The 24,103-nt window shown below is 38.8% G+C and overlaps 1 protein-coding gene across 2 annotated transcripts in view; it reads left to right on the top strand.

The window, feature by feature from the left end:
* The window catches only part of fhit (fragile histidine triad diadenosine triphosphatase), a 447,851-nt gene that overhangs the window by 306,832 nt on the left and 116,916 nt on the right, over positions 1–24,103 (top strand). For both annotated transcript variants that reach the window (XM_048173664.1, XM_048173665.1), the window contains exons 4-5: positions 19,015–19,160; positions 23,653–23,682. In XM_048173664.1, the coding sequence (XP_048029621.1) occupies positions 19,015–19,160; positions 23,653–23,682 (176 nt within the window). The remainder of the gene's footprint in view (positions 1–19,014; positions 19,161–23,652; positions 23,683–24,103) is intronic.

Here is a 24,103-nt window from a genome sequence, read left to right on the forward strand (position 1 = left end):
TAGGCACCGTTATTGCAGGCTAGCCGTGATTGTTTTAGAAAGACAATAAATCACGTCCTAATTGTCTGCTTGTTTTCCACCTTGCATGGAAAATGTTGCGAGTATATGCTCTTTCCAAACACAAATGCAATCATAAGACAAATGCCACCTTGATGGATCATTCATTGTACAAAGCATTTATTTATTTCATTTTTTTAAGTGCTGGCAGAGTGGAATGAGAGCAGTCAGTCAAGAGAGCTGTTCTCTTGGAGAAATGAAAGGACATGGATCCGTGCCCTTGCACAAACATGCGAGCGTCCTCTTTTGAATCTTTCAAATGGAAAGCAGATGCTTTTAAATGCCTTACAAACGACTGAATCTGTCAAAATGAGATGCATGATTTTCCCTCGGCCTCGCCGTTCCTTCTGTACATCTCCAGATGATGCATGATCCAGGCTGGATGTTAAAATGGTTTGACGTTTTGTTCCTGCCACACAGCCAAGATGCTAAAACATGGCTTTGTTCCTCTGAAAGGAGTGTGATGGGTTGTGGAGATCTGTTTTCTGCCCGTCCTCCGTATTGTCTTGGTGCGACTGTCTGTAAATCAGTGCTAACTGGCCCACTGATGCCAGTCTTCATCACGGCAGCGCCCGCTGTTTCACTGCCACTCAGCGTGCTGATGGGAATTCAGGTTTAGAGCCCACTGTGAAGTCTACACTGAAGATGGTATGAGGTGTTGACAGCAACAAACAAACAAAAAAAGGCACATTAAACAGCATCAGCAAAAACAGCCTCTTACATTTTTCTGTATTTGTTGAAGCTTTGATACCTCATTAGTATTATTATCATCATCAAGACTAGCTTACTTTAGATGAGAATTGTAAAACTAAATTTCAACAAAGTTTTATTACACTCAATGACTTCAAGATCCTGACAATCTATTTCCATGCAAAACTTAACCAAATATTGTATAGGCAAATTGTAAAGCAGAGTAGAAATGAAAGTAATGCTGGCAGACCCTCGCGGATGTCTGCCGGCCACACAAACATAATAAAACATAAAATAAAGTCCAGGCCTGGTCCTCTTTCGAGACTCAAGGCCGGTGCGCCTCACAGGTGGAGCTCATTATCTCTCGCGTCACCGGCCTCGCACCGTTTCCTCACGGCTCTCGCCCGCCCTGCTCGTCACATACCCCCATCGCCCCTCGCAGGCCGGGGGGTACCCCCGAGATTTTGCCCTTCAACCGTTTGGGGTGCATTGAAGTCCACTATAAGGAGAATAATCCTGAAATGTTTTCATCAAAAACCTTAATTTCTTTTTGACTGAAGAAAGAAGGACATGGACAGTAAGTTATCTGGAAATGTTTTATTTGAAAGTGGACTAATCCTTTAAACGAGTCATTTGTAATACGAATCCAATTTCCGTGAAGTTCACACATCACAAGTTTACACATTTGCATAATGCCCGCCCGCCTACGTTCTGCGTGGACATCCCGCGAAACCTGTGGTTAAAATGTCGACAAGACGCTGTGCTCTGCGCTGTGAAGGTAAATTCAGTTTATTTTCACTTCCCAAGGATGAGGCTGTGAAGCATCCTTGGTTAAAGAGAGGACAGTACCCACTTTATTCATCACAACCTGTAAGTATGATTAATTATTGATGTATTTTATACTGTGTTCAATATACACAGTTTTGTGTTTTAGCATAATGTAACAAGGTCAGTAGATGTGGGAAGAAGGAGGCGGGAACCGGCAAACGTTCAACAAAAGTTTAATTCAAAATAAGCAAAGAACAAAACGAAAGTTCGCGGATGTCTGCCGGCCACACAAACATAATAAAACATAAAATAAAGTCCAGGCCTGGTCCTCTCTCCTCCTCCACGGTCGTCGCTCCTCCTTTTATGCTCCCGGAGCTCCTCCGTGAGAGACTCAAGGCCGGTGCGCCTCCCAGGTGATGCTTGTTATCACTTGCGTCACCGGCCTCGCGCCGTTCCCTCACGGCTCTCGCCCGCCCTGGTCGCCACATACCCCCATCGCCTCTCGCAGGCCGGGGGGTACTCCCGAGACTGCGCTCTACTCCCCCCCGGGGCCTGTCTCGGCGGCCGCAGCACCTGGGGGTAAGGACAGACGAGACAAGAGAAAGGAGACGGAAGCAAGGGGAGCGACAGGACGAGAGAGGGGAGAGAGGAAAAAGAGGGAAAAAAAAAAAAAAATTCTTGGTCCGGTTCCCCGACACACTGCCGCTCGGTCCTCAGCCTGCCAAGAGGCTCTTCTTCGCGGTGCCATGCGGTGGCACTGGACGCTCGGTGGACGGCCCGATCCTCGACCGCCTCCTGGCGGCCGGCGATGGCTCCTCCGACTGAGGGCAGCCGGCAGCGAGTCCCCCGTCCCCTGCTCCTCCCCTTCATGGCGGATGGCAGCAGGCTCCGGCCCACGGCGGACGGCGGTGACTCCTCCGCTCCCTCCAGGTCCAGGACGGCAGCCACCCCACCTCGTCCCAGGAGCACGGCATCCGGGTCTCCGTCCCACCTTTCACAAGGCTCCAGCACCACCGCCTCGGGCAGCCTCTCGCGGTCTACACACACTCCCGCGCTGCCCGAACTCCGCAGCACCGCGATCCCCCTCAGCAGCGAGGGCTCTTCGACAGCATGTCCCTCCTTCCTCCCGGGTTTCGGCACCAATGTAACACGGTTCGTAAACGGGAAGAAGGAGGCGGGAACCGGCGAACATTCAACAAAACTTTAATTAGAAATAAACAAAGAACAAAACGAAAGTAATGCCGGCAGACCCTCGCGGACGTCTGCCGGCCACACAAACATAATAAAACATAAAATAAAGTCCAGGCCTGGTCCTCTCTCGTCCTTCACGGTCGTCGCTCCTCCTTTTATGCCTCCGGAGCTCCTCCGTGAGAGACTCGAGGCCGGCGCGCCTCGCAGGTGATGCTCATTATCACTCGCGCCACCGGCCTCGCACCGTTCCCTCACGGCTCTCGCCCGCCCTGGTCGCCACACATAGATATTGTGTATGTCTCCAGCTAACCGGCTAACTCACATTATAACTGTCTTACTGAAATACTTCTGCTCATCAACTGTGAGCCACTGTTAGCTAAAATTGTGTCCATTAATGTAGATTGTCTGTTGTTCTTACTACTTTGAATAATGATGGATGGAGCAAGATTTGTTTTACAAACTTTAATATTACATCAATGCACTGTTATTGTTAGTGTTATCAATACAGTCCACATGTGCACCACAATAAATAAGAAATATACACACCGGTTTGTTGATGGACATACACTTGTTAATGCTGATGGTGAGGAATTACAGTTGCAACATCTCGTCAAACTGAGTATCACTGAGAAACATCCTGCTCAAGTCATCCTTGCGATGGAAGCTCCAGTTGAATAACTAGCTTTTCCAATATTTCATCATTGAACTCGCGCTTGAATTGATATGGTAAAACTGACGTCATCATTGCTGCCTTTACAGTGTGTACAATCACAGCATGATTATTGCACAGGTGTGCCTTAGGCTGGCCACAATGAAAGGCCACTCTAAAATGTGCAGTTTTATTACACAGCACAATGCCACAGATGTTGCAAATTTTGAGGGAGTGTGCAATTGGCATGCTGACTGCAGGAATGTCCACCAGAGCTGTTGCCCGTAAATTGAATGTTCATTTCTCTACCATAAACCGTCTCCAAAGGCGCTTCAGAGAATTTGGCAGTACATCCAATCCGGCCTCATAACCGCAGACCATGTGTAACCACACCAGCCCAGGACCTCCACATCCAGCATCTTCACCTCCAACATCATCTGAGACCAGCCACCCAGACAGCTGCTGCAACAATCGGTTTGCATAACCAAAGAATTTCTGCACAAACTGTCAGAAACCATCTCAGAGAAGCTCATCTGCATGCTCATCATCCTCATCGGGGTCTTCGACCTGATTGCAGTTCATCGTCGTTACCGTCTTGAGTGGGCAAATGCTCACATTCGAATGGCGTCTGGCACTTTGGAGAGGTGTTCTCTTCACGGATGAATCCTGGTTTTCACTGCAGATGGCAGGCAGCGTGTATGGCCTCGTGTGGGTGAGCGGTTTGCTGATGTCAGCGTTGTGGATCGAGTGGCCCATAGTGGCGGTGGGGTTATGCGCAGGCGTATCTTATGGACAATGAACACAGGTGCATTTTATTGATGGCATTTTGAATGCGCAGAGATACCGTGACGAGATCCTGAGGCCCATTGTTGTGCCATTCATCCACGATCCATCACCTCATGTTGCAGCATGATAATGCACGGCCCCATGTTGCAAGGATCTGTACACAATCCTGGAAGCTGAAAGCATCCCAGTTCTTGCATGGCCAGCATACTCATTGGACACGTCACCCATTGAGCATGTTTGGGATGCTCTGGATCGGCGTATACGACAGCGTGTTCCAGTTCCTGCCAATATCCAGCAACTTCGCACAGCCATTGAAGAGGCCACAACATTCGACAGGCCACAATCAACAACCTGATCAACTCTATGCGAAGGAGATGTGTTGCACTGCGTGAGGCAAATGGTGGTCACACCAGATACTGACTGGTTTTCGGACCCCCCTGGGGTCTTCCTTGTGTTGATAATACAGTAAGAGGCTCTATAAGTTAACGATATCTCACAAATCCTTCAGATTGATCAGATGATGAACTTCCTCCAATTTATATAATTGTAATTCAGTCAACAATCTTTCATGATTGTTCTTTATTGTCAAGGTGAAACTTTACTGGTGCCCCAAAAATATTGGAAGGAATCATCTGACTCAATATTAATATTAATACAAAATATTAATATTTAAGACCATAAACCACTAAATTTGTGGTACCCTCGAGTGAGCCTAATCCAAAATCACTACACGTTTATAATTTTGTTCAGTGTAGAATTAAGAACCTTTAAAATAGCATAACAGGAGCACTTTAAAGTATTTGATATCTACCTCAAATTGAGTATCTTGTTACCAATGTTAGCAATTCTACTGAAGCAGCAGGTTTAATTACTGTGATGTACTGTGACTGATTTAGATATTAATTTCCCTGTCATTTGTGGCCAGTCATTTGGGATCCAGCTGCTGTCATGAACATTTTTGTTTCACTAACCAGTTTGTAAGAATCCCACGTGGATACTGCTAACTATTCTCTTTAGCCTTCAGTACTGTTGAGATTAGTCATTTTCTGTCATCACATTGATAACCTTTCCTAATTATTGCGTTCCTGTCATCCTGTGTGTCATAGGAAAACGGGTTGTGTTCATATTAAACTCTCCCTGGGGTTGGTGGCGTCCATTTGAAGGTGTCACATGTGAAGTCTTTCTCCCATGATACGCTCCCGTTCCTGCCTATTTGCCTTGCTAATCAAGTGTGAAGGATGATCCTGCAGGCCGCAGAGAGACCGTCTGTCACAGCGTAATAGGACAGAGACACGTGGATGAACCTGTGTGTGAATACTGCCATTAACCTGAAGGTGCAGCAAGGTGTGTAGAGCGATGATGAGCAAGTTCATGGATCAGAGCCTCAAAAAATCCACCTTGAATTTTAGGATGCCGCATTTTCAGGCAAGCGGTGATATCTAGACCGCGGCATTACCTACTCTCTGACGGCTGAACGCTAGTGAGCTTTTGTCACCTCTGCTAATAATCCTGATATATGCAGATGTGTCCCACATGTGCTCTCACAATCTGTAATGTTTTATTAGATAGTAAAAGTTTTCTGTCACCTTGAACGCACCTGTTCCCTTGCGAAGTGGCGTATTGGGAGATCATTTATGACAGAGAATGATGGTTCCTTATGGATTAGCTATCAGAACGTGAAGGAATTTGTTTTGCAGATTAAGGCAATTTCGCTTATAGTTCTAAAAGCCAGAGTTTTGACTATTAGCATAAAGTCTGGTGCATAGTTTAAAAACCTTTGATGTTGTGCAACAAAGTTGTAGCTATGTAATTGAGTGTGCTCAAATGCTATTGGCTAACATTTAGTGAAATCAAGTTTACTTACTGCCAACTGCCTTATACTAAATAATATATTTATATTTTACAAAATTCAGTGCCTTTACCTGAAAATAAAATGTGGCCAATCTAGTGGCTATTGTGATAAAATTAAAACCAGTCTTTCTTAACCCAATCAACTCAATCTTAAACCTGGGTTGCTGGTCTTGGTTCATCTGCTTTTAGGGATATTTTGGGCAGTTTGCAGTTGGTCAAGCTGGGAGACCATCTTTAAAACGTTAAGACCATTTAAACTGGCAGAAAACAGCAAACCTTCTTAGGTTCTCTGATGGATGGAAATCATTGGAAGTCTGTAAGTTGCTTAGCATCAAAACAGCCAATCAGATTGGAGCTGGTAGATTTTACTAGTTTTTTTTTTTTGTTTTTTTTGTTTTTTTCTAGATTGATTGATTCATTGATTGATTCATTCATTCATTCAAAGGACAAAAAGCACCAAAAGTCATTCATACTACTAGTCGAAGTAGTTTTCAGATGTCAGCTAATGCCATTGTTTCTGAACATGTGTACAAACAGTTGTACATGAAATTTATGTGTATTTTATGCAAATTGTTTTAGATTTTCAGCAGACGGGTTCAATTTAAGGGGGCATTTACACAACACCATTTTCAACTAAAAACAGAAAATTTTTTTATGCGTTTTGGACGTTTATTTACACTACAGTGGTGTTCTGGGGGCCTGAAAATGCAAACTTTTAAAAAGAGGTTTCAAAGTGCATGTTTTTGAAACCAATACCATTATCATCCTCAAGTAAACAAAAATGAGAATTTGTGAAAACGTTGACATCATGTACATGTGTATTACATGTTCAGTATCTAGGCACATAGTAATTCTTTACAAAGTGACATCGCCAACTACTGAAAGCTATTGTATAGCTTTTGATGGCTTGGAATAAAGTTCATATTTGGACTAGTTGTCATCCAGTAGGTGTCAAAAGACTTTAATTTTAATAGTGCTGGGACTTTAGTTGTAAAGTAGCTTTATATTAAACAGAATAATGTAGAGTAGGACAGTCATTTTTGTGAAATAAACCCTTTCAGGAGAATTTCTCTCCAATACACTCCTCCTCCTCCTCCCCAATTTCAGGAAAACATCATATTGTCAATATTGTAATCAAAACTGCGAAACAAATTTCCTGTTTGTTGTTCCTAATCCCACCCAACAACCACACCCCGCCCCACCACCCCCGCCAGAACATAAACCGTCTCTCTCTTTTGGCTGGCATGCGGTTTAATTGCCCTGGTTCTTTTTGATAGGTTTAATTACTATTTGTACGCTTATGTTTGCATCTGTGCAGAGGGTAAACGCAACTGTATGATGTCAATGGCACATAAAATATAATGACCACACCAGGCTTTTGAATTAGTCAGAGCTTATATTAAAACGCTTAGATGATTGATGCCATAAAAGTTAGGAGCTTGTGATTGCAGGGATTCTTACTGCAATCAAAAAGCCATTTGTCTGCAATGACTGTTTTTGCAATGAGGACAATACAAAATGATGAGGGGTTCAATTAGAGCCGTATTGAAGAGCCAGTTTGGTAGGTTGATAAATAAGAGAGTGACATTCTGTTCTACCTGTCTCACTGTCTCTTTTTTTCTGGGCATCTTTGAAATGCTGAAAAAAGATGCTTTGCTAAAAAAAGCCCTTTGCCAGCAGTTCTGTCACTCTAGTGGGCGGCTGGCATGTTTTGGCCGGTTTAGGCGGCCTGTAATAAGGCAGACAGGCTGGATTGGTAGCTGTGTGAGAGCTCTCTTTGTTCTGACAGTCCTGTAGTTAGGGTGTGAAGCGAATAAAGGCAGTTTGATTCATTTTCCCCCCGCTGGGTTCATCACAGGCTAAAAGACTGTCTGTATCGCTCAGTTCGTGTCCTGCTTTTTTGTGTGTCCAAAATAGCCCTATTAAATGTCAAAACTTGAGCTGGAGGGAAAAAAAGAAAGCAAAAAAAGAGAGAAAATCTCTCTCTCTCTTACCTTTTACACCTTCACATCTTTTATTTTTAAGCTTTATCTGTATTTTCGGGGGGAAAAGCAATCACACAGGCAAACAAATACTTGACACACCTTGCCGTCAAGGAGAGAAGAGCACCACATGCAAAGTCAAAGGCCGCAGAGTCCCTCTGTTAATCGTCTCATCAGTGCAGACGGGTTACACTGCTCTGAAATTATGAGGTGGAGACTTCCTGTGTTCCATCTTAGTCACATTTAGCACTGTATTGACCTCTTGACCCGCTCTTCACCACACATAACTAGATCCTGAGCCTACAGTCCTACTCTATCAGAGAGGTCACGTTCCCTGTGCTAAGCACTAATTGTTGCATTAAATTTCACCCTGTTGGCTGCCATGGCTTCTGCCATTTTAATTTCCAGCTAACTGTATAGCTCCCAAATGTGATTCCAAGTGTTAATTGGGGATTTGCAATCCATTGGCGCTTCCAATGGCATCTCCGTTTTTCTACCTTATTTATTTACATGCCTTCCTCTTTAAGTGGTTATTGTCCAATCACATTACCCAGCTGCTCAGTTTGCCCACCACATGTCTGCTGGTGTTAGCAGAGCTTCAATTCTTTTGTAGATCTGTCAATGTTGCTGTAGAATAATAAGGTTTAAGGCCAGATGTTTGAAAGGAGGCATCAGCAAAGGACTGTAAACCTGCAAAGAGAAAAATAATTAAAGCAGTCAAATGATTGCTATGACTTAGAATAATGCCACTGAGCTGATGTTTCTGAAATCACGTGTGAGCAGTCACGCAAAACACTTCACATGGTGTAAATGAGAAATCAAATTTGTCCTATTTATGAATGTTTCTGGCAATAGTGGCATCTATTTTTTTTTTTTCTTTTTTTTTTTTCAGTGGAAGACATCAATGAGCATATGATTGATACAATCAAGCTGCATATTTATTACAATACACTGCCATGGCAATTTGTAACTATTTTACAGTTTGGATCATTGGTGGGGAGTTCATATGAATTTGTACAATCCAATACAAGTTTTTTGTTGTCTTTGTTGTCGTTGTTGTTGTTTTCCCTGCTTACGCCCTACTGACAGTCAAATCGTACTTTTCATATGAATCTAATCCAACCTGGTCTCATGGAAAGACGTACCTGTGGCAACGTTTTCGTGAGTCGCTAAAATACGTACCAATACGTACATATCACATACATATATCACTGCAGTTTCCAACAGAAAAGAACACTAGAGGCAGTAAAACAGCAAGCGCTTTTAATCGTTTTCATACACAGTTACGATTACAGGGTCAGATTATAGATTAATAAAGACTTGTTTTTACGTCTCCTTGCACAATATTATGTTAGGACTTCAAAACTCTTTTTACCAAAGTGCACGATTTGTAAACTAATATATTTTGGACTCTGCATTGGTTAACTAGGTCCAAATGTTTCGCTATTCTGACAAAACAAGCTTGCTAGGTAGCTCAGCTGATACGGAGTTGGACTTAGGACGAGGAAGTCGGTACGAATCCAGGGAAAACTGAGTTACGGTAAAAGAGCTCAAAGATGAGAGGTCAAAACAAGCTAAAACGGCATGATTCCGGATGCGCTTTTATGTCACATTTGCTTATGTTAACACCATCGGGTAGGTTTAGGTGTAGTGTTGGTTAGGGATGTGTCACGATTTTCGAATATTCAATTAGTTGATTTAATATAGAATATCGAATAGGTTGTGCGATTATCGTCTTAATAAAATTCCCCATTTGATGCGGCGGTGACTTAACCAGAGGGTGGCGCACGCTGCCAATAACGCGAGAAGGAGGTCTCTGCGGAACAAAAAGGGGCGGTTCCCAACTTTGGGGTGTTGTCCCACGGGAATAGGTGTTTTTCAACCTCTTTACCTGATTTGCTCAAATCGAGTGGGATATTTCCGGAAAAACAATAAGAGATATGTATTGTATATGAATGTAAGTGTATTGTTTAAGTTGTTTAACAGTTGTTTAACATTTCTTTTATGTGAATATACTTGCTAGCTCGTTGTAAAAAGCTCCAAGCAATCTTCCACTCACTTCTAGCGATAACTATTATTAGCTAACATTCGCTATTCTATTTGATGTATGTTAGTCACTTGATTTGTTTTAGTTTTGCCATTAGGTTGTGGCTACAGTGTCTGTGGTCAATAAAATGATTATAAAGTTTAAAGTCTTCAGAATCATCATTTCAGGTTAACAATTTTGTTTTTTTAAAGTTTACACAAGGTCAGTAAGTCAGTAGTCTTATTAATGCATAAAGCTAATTTATACAATATACGCTGAGGCAGTCATGAGTTTCTGTGGTTGATAGCCTATAAAAAACAAACACTTAAAATTAAAGTTAATTATATCACAAGCACTGTCTAGCCAACGTATTCTCTCTGCTTGTCTGTTGATATAGTGCAGTGGTTATGTCATTTTAGTATTATATATATAATATATATAATACTATATAGCTTTTATGACGAAGGTTTACACTATGCACGTGAAATTTGGCATGCGAGAGATTAAATAAAATAGGCTGTTGATCGCGTGCCTGCTCTTCTGCGTTATTCATATTGAAGAGGCCAATTATTATCAATTATTAAACAAGACTTGTAGCACAAGAAGGATCTAGCCTTAAGAAACTATTTGAGGTGAAAAAATACCGTAGTAATTTATAGTAAATACTATAGTGTTTTTGAACCATACTTGAATTAATTTGTTGTGGTAATTCTATAGGCTATTGCTGTGGTAATATAACGTAATATAAACAAATTACGTTACTGTACTAAGTCTTCTTTAAACTATATTATACTACAATACACACAGTTAACTGTAGTAAAAACTAAAGTACTGTCTACAGCCTATGCTGTAGCATTCATTAACAAAGTGTTATAAATACTATAATATACAGTATACTACAATTTACTGGTTCAAAAACACTATTTACTATCAATTACTATAGTATTTTTACACCCCATGTCCAACCAAATGACGCCGATTGGATAAGTTCAGACAAATGACTATTTGTCTATGTAAAATATATAGCCAGTGTGACAAAATTACATCCCGTGTCATTATAATTCGTAGGCTAGTTTATGCAAAATAATAATAATAAAATAAATAAATAACTAGCACTAAAAAAACGGAGTAGGTTAATAAATATTTGCATAAATTATATATTTCGCCCTCTCGAGCTATAAGCTACAGGTCCTGTAAAATAGTTCATACTCTTCAAAATAAATGAATGTATTATAGTAAAATGTTTCCATATATCTAGGCAGGCACTCGGGAAAAACGCATAGTTTCACTGTTACGGAAGTCAAGCATGCAGCAATATTTTATTTATTTTTCATCATCTCTAAACATTAAAAAAAGTAGTTGTAATCATAAGAAAACAAGAAAAAAATAAAAAATAAATAATGAATGGCCTTTCGTACTTAAAAAAAAAACGCATATCCCGGCTTCCGTACTTTTTTGGTTGGATCGTTATAAACACCTCTCTCAGTTAGAAAACACCCCAAAATTGGGAGACGCCCCTCTTTTGTTCCGCAGAGACCTATACTTGAATAACGCACCTAAAAGCTGTCAATCAGCTCAAACTTTACCTCACAGGCACACTAGACTTGTGCGGCATAGAACAGATACATTCAAATTAATTTTAACATAAGTGCCGTCATTCAGTCTTTTCACAATATGTTATTATGCGTTTAAGCAGCCAAAAATCATTATGGCTTGAGATATGGTGGAAGTTTGGGTTTCAAATCGAAATGTAAAAGTGTCAATTTAAGCGGGTTTGTCATTGTACTGCTTTGTTGTTGTGTTTTTCATTAAAAATAACAATGAACGCAGCATTCAAGCAATCGCCGCTACCGAATTGGCGCTAATTTGAAAGTGAAAGTAAAAGGCTCACGGCCACACGGGCGTTCATAATGGTGCGGAGAGCGAGCGTTTTCAGTCTGCTCCGCACCGTAATGAATGGCCGTGAAAAAAAGATTGAAAGCGTGAATGGTCTCTCTCCCTCTCTCTTTCCGTTTATGTGTGTGTACACAAAGACTATAGACCTTATTTACCAGAGAAACAAGCGCGCCGCCATCTTTATAAAATTGTCTTTGAACTTCCGTTTTGCGGTAGCTCTGTACATGTCTATGGCATCGCTGTCAAAGAATAATTAGTTGGTTAAGTGGATTTACTTGTTGTAGAGTTAATGAAAGTTATCATGAGCATTGTTATGTTTAAAGCATATGTCTTAACAAATGTCAGTAGATCGGGAAGATTTTAAAACGAGCAGTTCATTCATAAATGTAAGATCGCTGTGGAAATACAAACCGGAAGTCAAAAGACAACGAGCGCAACGCTGAAAAGGGGCGGGGCTACATAAGGTCTATAGAATAACACAAGACATGTCACTCGTATTGTTTTGAATGGGAGAAAGTGTAACGCGCAATATGGCGGAATAAGTCCCGCCTTCTAAGTCATCGCGTCACTTCAGCGGCCGTTAGAATCACCGGTTTCTATCCACCTGTTTCCGCGGGCCGCTACTGTAAAAAAAGAACGTGGGTACAACTTCCGGTGAGGCGGCGGAAGTAGCATACCAATGGTATTTTGTGTTCTAATTAGCGAAGACGCTAAGTGTTTTTTGGATCATTGTTTACTTTACAAAGTTGCAAATCTTTATGAGAGATGTCGTTACGGTGCTTAGGGACAACATTTTAGTTTAGAACATTTATTAGTTAATAATATCACAATACAATAAACAGTTTTCGTGCCCTTAATAGCCCTTTACTTTACTGACCTTCCACAAAAGTGCTGCTGCATTCTAACCCTGCAATACATGAACAAGCTGCTGTCTGTTCTTCACCTGTCACTGATGCTAGCACCAAACGCTTATGATGTGATATTTTACTCCTAATGTGTCGTGCGTGCCAGAGCCAGTTGCGTTTCCACAGTCATATATGCGATGCTAAAGGCTTCTTATGTTAACCATTGCGATAATAATTACACACGTTTATGGAAAATATCAAAGACTGCTTGAGGAACGTAGACAATTCTTATATGATTATAATCATGTATTTATTAGTTAATGATTTATCCGTCACTTCCCTGTGCCTGTTGATTCCAGGCAAATGCATACAGATCACAGATTCACACACTCCGGTTAACTTGTTTAACTCATAAATCCTGTTGTTTTCTCATGAGCTCCCTCTGTTGCTCTGGCTGAAATCAGGATAGATAGACGGAGAGATCGCACAAACGTCCTTGCAATCATCGCATAATTTAGAAGAAAATCAATAGAAATGCCCAGAAAAGTGATGTAACCATAGGGTATGTTATCAATATATTTCTAAATGTTTAAGCCTTTGAATTTAAAAGCCTTGTTGGAGTTGTTTTGTGCATTCTTGTGATCGTAAATAAATGGAAGCAGGCGCAACTGAATAGGTATGCGTTTTCTTTTTATGTCAATATAAATATCAGTTAGATTTAGCATGATTGATGTGCACTCCTGACATAAATTAATAAATTACTATTACTGTAACATTTTTATTGTAAAACATTGTTCAAATATTGATGCTGGAATCTTAAATCTTTAAGTAAAAAACAAACGTTCGCGAGTTTGGATCGTTAAATCTTGAATGACTGTCAACTGTTTACTTCGAACCGGAAGACACTCCCACTTTTGGCGCAAGGCCTCATGGGGCGTAGGACAGTCAGACGCGCATTTAGGTCTGCGCATGATCCAGCCTGAAAAATAGTTTTTTTTTTTTTTTTGTCATGATTCTAGCATTTAGAAACTAAATTTATGAGCCGGTTGTTGTTAGATTTCACTGGTGATTTCAAATATGAAATTTAATCGTAAGGTTGGTGAACAGTTTTGGAGAATTTGATGTTTCCCCATTCAAAGAGATTGCATGATGCCCAGGATGCCCAAGAGGCGTTTCAAAGATGGCCGCCGAGTGAAATGACTTGTCTTAAAGGGACTTTGGTGTACATTAGCCTGTTAAGGCATGTGGGGGAGGGGTGCGATTTTCGAATAATATTCGAATAATTCCCAGCGATTTTCGAATATTGTTTTTGCTTGAAATGCCCATCCCTATATCCCTATTTTAACATATAGGCTAATGGAGCACTACACTTTTAGTGCCACTCACAGGACAAAATTTCAAATCAGAACTGTGGTGATTCGTATAAAAATCAACGTCATAAAAACATACCATATTCACGTTTATCTGTTCCGGCAAAAACAATGAACATACTTTTAGCGCCACTCAGTGGACATTTCACATTGAAACGGCAGGTGATATACGCAAAACAAATTGTGTTTAACCACCATCAGAGACATCAAAGCCAGCGGCAAATGTCAGAAGAAGAAGTTTTATTTATATAGCGCCTTTCCATAGCTCAAGGTCGCTTCACATAGTGCTTTACAATACAGAAGGACTTGCCAGGGTACACTGCACAGAGAATGCCCGAACCTCACAACTCAAAATTCACTGAGCAAATTTTCAAATGGGCACAATCTTTATAAATAAACCACAGATTTGAGGTTTAAGCGACTACATACTTGCCTGAAAAACTCTTAAAATGACATTTTGTGACACAACAAACAGTATTTTGAAAATTATAATGGTTTTTGTCCTCTGCCATTGCCACTCGCTGGGAGAAACGCTGCCTGTTTAGAATGGCACAGAGACAAAGGGAGTGAACAGTCCCCGTGCTGATACTGGTGATATTAGCACACCTGGAGGGCTTCTTTGCAAATCAGATTAGAGGACCAGAACTAACTGTTGTATATAATTATATTAATATTGTATGAAGAACTGTATATAGTCAGATTTATAACTATATATTATCAATATAGATTACATTTTTTTGTGTGTGTGTGTGTGTTCGCACGCCGATGTTTACATATTCAAATATGTTTAATATTTACAGATGTTTCATGATCTGTCTGATTTCAACTCAGACCCTAGTAAAAATACCATCCAAATGACAGTGTCATTTTCTTTTCTTTCCTAATCATCCTCTTCCTTCATATTCTTTGATGAAGCAAAGGCTATTTTTCCATCCCCGATGACACGTGTGTGGCGGCCCATGTTGGGAAGAAATATACCAGTTAATACAGTATCTGATTACATTCCAGGCAAGCTGCACATGAAAGCCAAAACGTATCGTGTGTGCCTCTCATGGAGACTCCTGAGATGAATTCAACTCTGATGTGACCACAATGCTATGAGCAGCCTAATGTACTCGTAGTCCTTCAAACAGCAAGACACGGTATGATCTAATTCTGTCTGGCTGTAAGAATACGTTTAAATTGTAAGAATGTATTTAAGTTTTGTTTTAAGATATATGTACTATTTTTATGGGTATATAACAGACACCCCACTGATATATGAATCTAAAAATGTGTTTGAAAAACTTATTCTGAGCCCATTTACTGCAGTATTCATATCAGCATGTTTAACATCCCTCCTGATAAGTTTTTCTTTCAAATTTGAACATGAAGTTTAATGGCTTACAGAGTTTATACAATTGGTTTTGTAAAAATGTCTGACTCTTTGTGGGAAACTAAATGGCTATTGATCTTATGACCCGAGATAGAGGCAAAATGTTTTTCACACTTTGAAGTTTTTTTTTTTTTCATGAGCGAGGGTACCACCTGCAACCCCTTGGTTTCCTGCAATAGGTACAGAGTTGTATTACTTTTCTATGCTCTCTTTCAAAGAGTTTATGGATTGTCAGACTTCTTTGAACAATGACCAATGTTGAGCCCTCAGGAACTCACAAAAGCTTAAAGTCGCAACAGATCTTTTCTTACATATTGTGACATACATCCAATTAAAATGTATGGTGGGGACTTCTATCCATCGGTTGTTGATTGGATGGAGGCTGAATATGAATTGAGCCTGCAGTCAATTGAAAGAAAGGGTTAGTTCACCCAAAACTGAAACTTCTGTCATTTATTACTCATGCTCATGCCGTTCCAGAACCGTAAGACCTTCGTTAATCTTCAGGATGCAAATTAAGATATTTTTGTTGAAATCCAATGGCTCCGTGAGGCCTTCATAGCCAGCAATGATATTTCCTCTCTCAAGATCCATTAATGTACTAAAAACATATTTAAATCAGTTCATGTGAGTACAGTGGTTCAATATTAACATTATAAAGTGACGAGAATATTTTTGGTGCGCCAAAAAAAACCAAAATAACGACTTATATATTGATGGCCGATTTCAAAACACTGCTTCAGGAAGATTCGGTGCATAATGAATCAGCGTGTCGAATCCGCAGTTCGGAGCACCAAAGTCACGTGATTTCAGCAGTTTGGCAGTTTGACATGTGATCTGAATCATGATTCGACACGCTGATTCATTACGCACCGAAGCTTCCTGAAGCAGTGTTTTGAAATCGGCCATCAATATATAAGTCGTTATTTTGTTTTTCTGGCGCACCAAAAATATTCTCGTGGCTTTATAATATTAATATTGAACCACTGTACTCACATGAACCGATTTAAATATGTTTTTAGTACCTTTATGGATCATGAGTAAGGAAATGTCATTGCTGGCTATGGAGGCCTCACCGAGTCATTGGATTTCAACAAAAATATCTTCATTTGTGTTCTGAAGATCAACGAAGGTCTTACGGGTGTAAAACGGCACGAGGGTGAGTAACAAATGACAGAATTTCCATTTTTGGGTGAACTAACATGGTGGCATACGTCACCAGAGAGAAGTATGGAAAAAAAAAAAATCATCCAAGATGATGATTGTGCTTGCAGTCAATTTAAAAAAAAAAAAAAAAAGGGCAGGACTTAAGCAGACAAAATGATTGGAAAAGTTCAGCATATATCACCACAGAGAAGTATGTTGTTTCACCTGAAAGTCGAGTTATGACACTTTGATTAAAATTATGAAATCAAAATAATTAAATAAATAAATTTGTTTGCATTTCACCACTAATACTACCACCATGCTACCGATATATGTTCATAATTTAGTAGCATTACTTTTAGTAAGTTGCTTCCATGTTTCTTTTTGCTTAATATCACATTATACAACTAAATAAACTAAAAAATAACATTTTAGTCCTTTAATCATATTGACTAAGAGTTTCATGGGCTGTTTGATTCTTTGTATTAGCAATATTCAGAAGTCTTATTCTTTGATTGTAAGGTTATTGCACGTCAGTGATGCATTTGATTTGCTGTGAAATGTTTTGATTTGTTACCTAGGGTGAAGGACAGGAAGAATTGAAACGGAGCATTTGGGAGGAAGAAAACGACAATCAAAAAATTAGACGTATGATATGAGATGTATGAATCTTCTTTAATAAAAGCTGTTTGGAGTCAAACAGGGCGGTTGTGAAGGAGGACTCCTCTCTCTGAGCTTTCTCTTTTGAGTGCTGATGCCTATCAGAATCATTCATCCATTTCCAATTCAAATTGGGCCTATCTCTCCCACATCAGAACCATTGATATTCCAATAATTTGTCTGGCACGGAGGGTCTGCTCTATTTTGCTTGTGTAGAAGGATGTGGGCTTGTGTGTGTGGGTTTACATCAGTGTGTATGTGTGTGTGCTGTAGATCTCATTTTATTAGTATTCAGGGCAGGGACAAAAAAATTTCAGGGTCCACAGCTCCTTTCTTCATTTATATGTTCAGCCTGCCCATGTTTTGTCTACCGGTAGTTATTGTATATAGAGTTTTCCATTCGTCTATATTAAGTTAGGTGATACTGGCCACTCTGTTTGTCTTCATCTCTTGTGCATTAAGAGGTTTGTTCTACTCGATTCTCCAATAACTTTCCATTGTATAACTTTAGAAAACACTTTGTCAGTTAAAGGTGAATATGTTACAAAGGCTAAAAGGAATGTTTTGCATTACTGTAAATACAACGGAATATTCCGGGTTCAAAACTAGTTAAAGGCACAATATGTCAATTTTCGCCACTGAGGTCGCCTATTAAACGCATACCTTGACACACTGATTCATGTATGCTTCGATGCTTCCTGAAGCAGTGTTTTGAAATCTGCCATCACTAAATAAGTCGTTATTTTGGGGGTTTTTTTGGCGCTCCAAAAGTATTCTCGTCGCTTTATAATATTAATATTGAACCACTGTACACATGAACTGATTTAAATATGTTTTTAGTACATTAATGGATCTTGAGAGAGGAAATATCATTGCTGGCTATGGAGGCCTCACGGAGCCATCGGAATTCAACTAAAATATCTTAATTTGTGTTCCAAAGACCAACGAAAGTCTTACGGGTGTGGAATGGCATGAGGGTGAGTAATAAATGACAGAATTTTCATTTTTGGGTGAACTAACCCTTTAACTAATGTTAACTAATACAACCATATTGTAAAGTGTTACCAAAACATCTGCTCAAACTGAACCCTTCCAATCTCCAAAAGGTAACAAAATATGCTTTATTTAATTCTTCTGTAATTGTTACTCTAATATCAGGAGAGTTTTATATTATCTCAACAGGTAGAGATCCATCTGTGCTAGATATAGATTCGGGTCACTGAAGACCTGAATATGTAATAATGATTGGCGAAACATTCATGCCTTTAAGGGTTAAAATAATGTATTCTCAAGGGAAGTCAATTGGGCAAGGCATTGTGCAGGATTAAGAGAAGAATTGAAGCAGAAATGTGAAGCTTTTTTATAATATTCAGTTATTCAACAGCACGTCACAGGTGTTATCAATGGAGCTTTAATTGTATGTAACCCAGAATGCATTCCCTGTCCTAGCTTGTACTATTTTGAACGATGGCTGAAACTTTTTATTACTGGCACATCTCATGTTTATTGCAGTCTTATGATGAATCGCTTGTTGTATTCCTCAATTGTCACTTGTCAAAAAGTCACTTTGGATAAAAGCGTCTGCTGAATTAATAAATGTAAAATGTAAATGTAATATTCACTCAAGTTGTCCTCATATCTCACATTTCCGGGAGTTTGATGTAGATAATGTGCTTTTTTTCTCGATTCAACGGTTTTTCCCTTGACGAGCTCCTCTTCCAGATGTTCTAGTGTGTCCTCTTCGTGTCGTTGAGCGGTTTCGGGATCTTCGTCCTGAGGAGGTGGCAGATCTATTCATGACCACACAGAGAGTCGCCAATGGAATCGAGAAACACTTCCAGGCATCCTCCCTAACCATCGCCATACAGGTATGATGGGATTCAGCAAATACAAGTCCATTGTGATAAATTTAGCATGGTGATGTAGTCTTTCAGAATGTAAATATATATGTGACCCATGCAGGCAAAATGAGTTGCAATGAGCAAATTTTCAAAAATGAGTTGTTATTTTCACATTCTCTATTTAGAAAAAAAAAAAAAAACTCAAAATGATGTATGTTTTTTTGGAATCCGACAAAAAATGACTGAGCTACACCTGTTTGTAGTCGACAAAGTCAGCAAAGTCAGTTTTTTAGAATATAACTATTCAATATTCAACTTTTTTCCATGATTCCACAATTGTTCAATTGTTTGATTAACATTAATGAAACCGACAGCCTATATATTAAGACCTACTGTACCAAAAAGATCTAATATAATGTTACACATCAGATGTTTTTCCACAACAGTTAACCAAACGTTCATTCAAGTAAGATTGTTTTTGAAAATCAGATATCGGCATGAGTTTGAAAATCACACATGAAAATATCACACCAAATGGCACCTGCACATTACCTTCACTTTTACTACTAACTGTTGTAAGGTGATTTTTGGGGGATGTATGAAGTAGTTTCTCTTCAATTTCACACAGGTGCCGCAAAGTAACAACAGGTGTAGAGAATGTTCCACTAACATTTAACAACCTGAAAGTCCCCAAATACTTTTTCTTCATTTTTAATCAGATATTTGTGTCTTTCTTTAACCCTATAAGGCAGGGATATCCAACTTCAGTCCTGGAGGGCTTCTGTCCTGCAGAGTTTTGCTCCTACCCTAATTAAACTAACCTGAACAAGCTAATCATAAACTGCTTCTCAATTCGAAGGCTGCATCTTCCAGAGGTCGCATTTGAAAGCTGCATACGTCATCGAGGCGGTCTCATTTAAGAAAAGTAACCGTTAGATTGCAAAGTAAGAAAGAAATGACAGTATTTTACACCTCATGAGGAATAACAGTCAATTGTATTATGGTTACTTTTCTTAAATAAGACATCTTGATGATGTATGCAGACTTCAACTGTGACCTCTGGAGGACACAGCCTCCGAAATGAGACACAGCTAATGTCTTCAGGATTACTAAGGCTACAGGCAGGTGAGTTTTTCTTTTTTTCTTTTCGGGGTTAAACTCTGCAGGACAGTGGCTCCAGGACAGACGTTGCCTCTCCTGCTATAAGCCCTACTGTATCATATTTTATATTATACAGTATGTAAGGCCTCTAAATTTTCAATACAAACAAACCTTTGCTGAAAAAAACCCTGTTGTACACAATCTACTATACTGTATGCCTTCTGTCATCTAATGGATAGTTGTTCTTTTTTTTTCTTCTTTTTCTTTCTTTCTTTCTTTCTTTCTTTCTTTCTTTCTTTCTTTTTTTTTTTTATTTATTTATTTATTTATTTATTTCACAAGTAAAAGGCCTTTTAGTATAATTTGTAAAAAAAAGTCCACAGTCCAATTCAGTCCAATCCAAAATCAGTCTTTACTGATTTTTATAAAATTAACATATGAATAACTTAATGAATATATATAAGTATATTGTTAGTAATATTTCAAGATAAAATTAGCTACTAAACTAAGTCTTTTTTTTCTTAAAAAAAAAAAAAAAAATCATGTTCAAATGTCAGTGTCAAATGTAATACATCAGGCTTTTAAGGAATGATTATTTTGTACATCTCTCAATCATTATTGTGTTGCATTGCATTATACAGTGGTAGTCAGAATTATTGGCACGCTTGGTAAATATGATCAAAAATGACTGTAAAAATAAATCTGCATTGTTTATCCTTTCAATCTTCAATCCTTTCATTGAAGGAAAAGAATTGAAAGTGGGGGGAAATCACATTATTAAATAAACGTTTTTCTCCAAAACACGTTGATCACAATTATTGGCACCCCTAGAATTTTTAATGAGTAAAATATCTCTGAAGTATATTTCCATTCATATTTCCATTTTTTAGCACACCAGGGTGATCATGAACATGACATTGTCCAGCCATGACTTCCTGTTCCACAGGAGTACAAATATGTGTAAACACCAGCCAAATTCCCGTAATCATACATCACAATGAGTAAAACCAAAGAATATAGTTCTGATGTGCAGCAAAAGATGTTGAGCTTCACAAAATGGAAAGTGGCTGTAAGAAAATAGCTAAAGCATTGAAAATCCCCATTTCCACTATCAGGACAATAATTAAGAAGTTCCAATCAACTAAAGATGTTAAAAATCTGCCTGGAAGAGGACATGTGTCTAAATCATCCTAATGCACGGTGAGGAGGAAAGTTTGAGTGGCCAAAGACTCTCCAAGGATCACTGCTGGAGAATTGCAGAGATTAGTTGAGTCTTGAGTCTCAGAAAAAAAAAAAAAAAAAAAAATTATCAAACAGCACCTACATCCCCACAAGTTGTTTGGGAGGGTTTCAAGAAAAATCCTCTGCTCTCATCCAGAAACAATCTCCAGCATATTCAGTGGTCAGACAAGACTGGAACTTCAAACTGGACTGGCTTCTGTGGTCAGATGAACAAACCCACCAGAAAGCCAGTAAGCAAGTAAGCAAACCCACCAGATGGGTTTGGTGCACACATGGATAAAAAGTACCCCATGCCCATGGTTAAATATACTGCTGGATCTTTAATGTTGTGGACCTACTTTTGTGCTGGAGGTCCTGGACATCTTGTTCAGATACATGGTATCATGGATTCTATCAAATACCAACAGATAAAAAAAATCAAAACCTGACCGCTTCTGCTAGAAATAATGGGCAAACATCAAAACCAACAAACATCAAAACAAACATCAAAACCAACACAAAAATGTGTCACTGAGCACAAAATGAAGCTTCTGCCATGACCATCCCAGTCCCCTGACCTGAACCCTAAAGAAAATGAGTGGAGAGAAGAAGCACCAACATGGAGCTGGAATCTGAAGGATCTGGAAAGATTCTGCATGAAGGAATGATCTCTGATCTCTTGTCAGGTCTTCTCCAAACTCATCAGGCATTATAGGTGAAGACTCAGAGCTGTTATCTTGGCAAAAGGATGTTGCAAAAAGTACTGAATAAAAGGGTGCCAATAATTTTTTAGCTTTCAACTAAGCATTTAAATATCATCTTACCATTTACCATAATGAGAGATATAGAGTTACAACTGATATTTATATCAATTTTATTTGTCTGCTATAATGTATCATCATCATAGATAGCATTGGTTTATGTTACAAGCTACCAGAATTTCATTTTCTTAATTAAAATCAAGGTGTTTTTTTCATCCTTAGCATGAACTCCATATTTACCAATATCATATAATCATATAATATGACCCATAAAAACCTGATTTATCAAATAGGTTACTCAACATAAAGCACACAACTATTGTTATTATTATTATTATTATTATTATTATTATTATTATTATTTTGTTTAAAAGGTTTGATAAATGGTTCCATTAAAAAAAAATAAAAAATCATATGTCAGGCTTTACAGGGTTAAACTTTTAGGTTTAATTTGTGATTTAATATTTAATAATGGCTGTCAGACTCTGTTCATCGAGGGCCACTCTCCTGTAGAGTTTAGCTCCAACCATAATTACTGTAAATACACCTAAACCATCAAGGACTTCAGGATTACTAGAAATTTCCAAGCAAGTGTTTTGGAGCTGGTTGGAGCTAAACTCTGCAGGACAGTGGCCCTCCAGGATCGGAGTTTGACACATGTGGTTTCGTGCATAATGCTGTAGCATTCATACATGTTTAAGTGTTACCTAAGAATACAAATACTTTTGGGGTCACTTTTTTCTTGTTTCTTATAGCTATCAAAAAAGTGTATGTCCTATTCAGTGTGTTGATAACAGATACATTTTGTATGCTTATTTCAAATGGTTTCTTATTTCAAGACACACAAATCAACAAAAGAAAAGCATTTTGTTTATCAGACAAAAGAGAATAATCAATATCCTTTTCTGCAGGAGTTGATATGAGATTAGATTTCCTTGCTTTCATAAAATAGTAAGATGCTGTTCTACAGTTAAATTTCTTTCTCCAAAAAGGTGATGCTTCTGAGGTGTTTAATTTTCATGTGAAAATGATAAGTGAGAGAATACTAAATAAATATCTACACTTTTTACAAAAAGCAATGGGATATCACATTTTTGCCATGTAGAAAATAATGTTTAAAAGGCAAAATTTTAATTTGCATTACATATATCCACTTTAATTGTACAATATACATTTATATATAGTGAAATAATTATTCAATAATTATTATTATTTAAACTAAATGATTCAAAACACATTTTAAATATATCTTGGCTCAAAAGCATTAACAGACCTAAAGAGGTGGAGAAAAAAAATAAAATAAAAATAAAAAGGCACTTTGACATTCACATGGTCACGTGAAAGTGCAGAGATTCATTTGCAAGTAAAATGCTGCTGAATTATTGACAGAGGTATTCCTGAATTCTCAACTAATTATCTGCTTCTGTTCCCAATAGGACGGACCTGAGGCAGGACAGACGGTGAAGGTAGGGTCTTAATAAGCGCTCCTTCTAAATTTATCATGAGGTTTCTGTGACACTTATCTTGTATTAAATAATAATTGTATTTAATTTACAGTCCTAAACCCTTTGAGCATCTCAATTATGCATGTGTCTGGTTTAAAATGCTTTGTCCAAATCTTGTGGGGGTAGTGACACTGACTTGCTTTGAGACGGCTGACTGCACATTCAGAAAGTTCTTAGGTTTTCTGACTTTGCCCAAAGCTGTGCTAGCGGCCACTGGTGAAGTGTGGTGATCTCATCTGGATTTCCTTGCTCTTTGCTCTCTTTTTTTTTTTTTGCTATTCCGGAGCAATTGAAGCAGATGCATCTAATGGACTGTTTAGTTGAGAACTAGTGTCGTTTTAATATCATTGATATAGTATTATAGTTTTTAATATTTTGGTCA

This window comes from Megalobrama amblycephala, linkage group LG21 (assembly GCF_018812025.1).
Source record: "Megalobrama amblycephala isolate DHTTF-2021 linkage group LG21, ASM1881202v1, whole genome shotgun sequence".
NCBI classification, from domain to species: Eukaryota; Metazoa; Chordata; class Actinopteri; order Cypriniformes; family Xenocyprididae; genus Megalobrama; species Megalobrama amblycephala.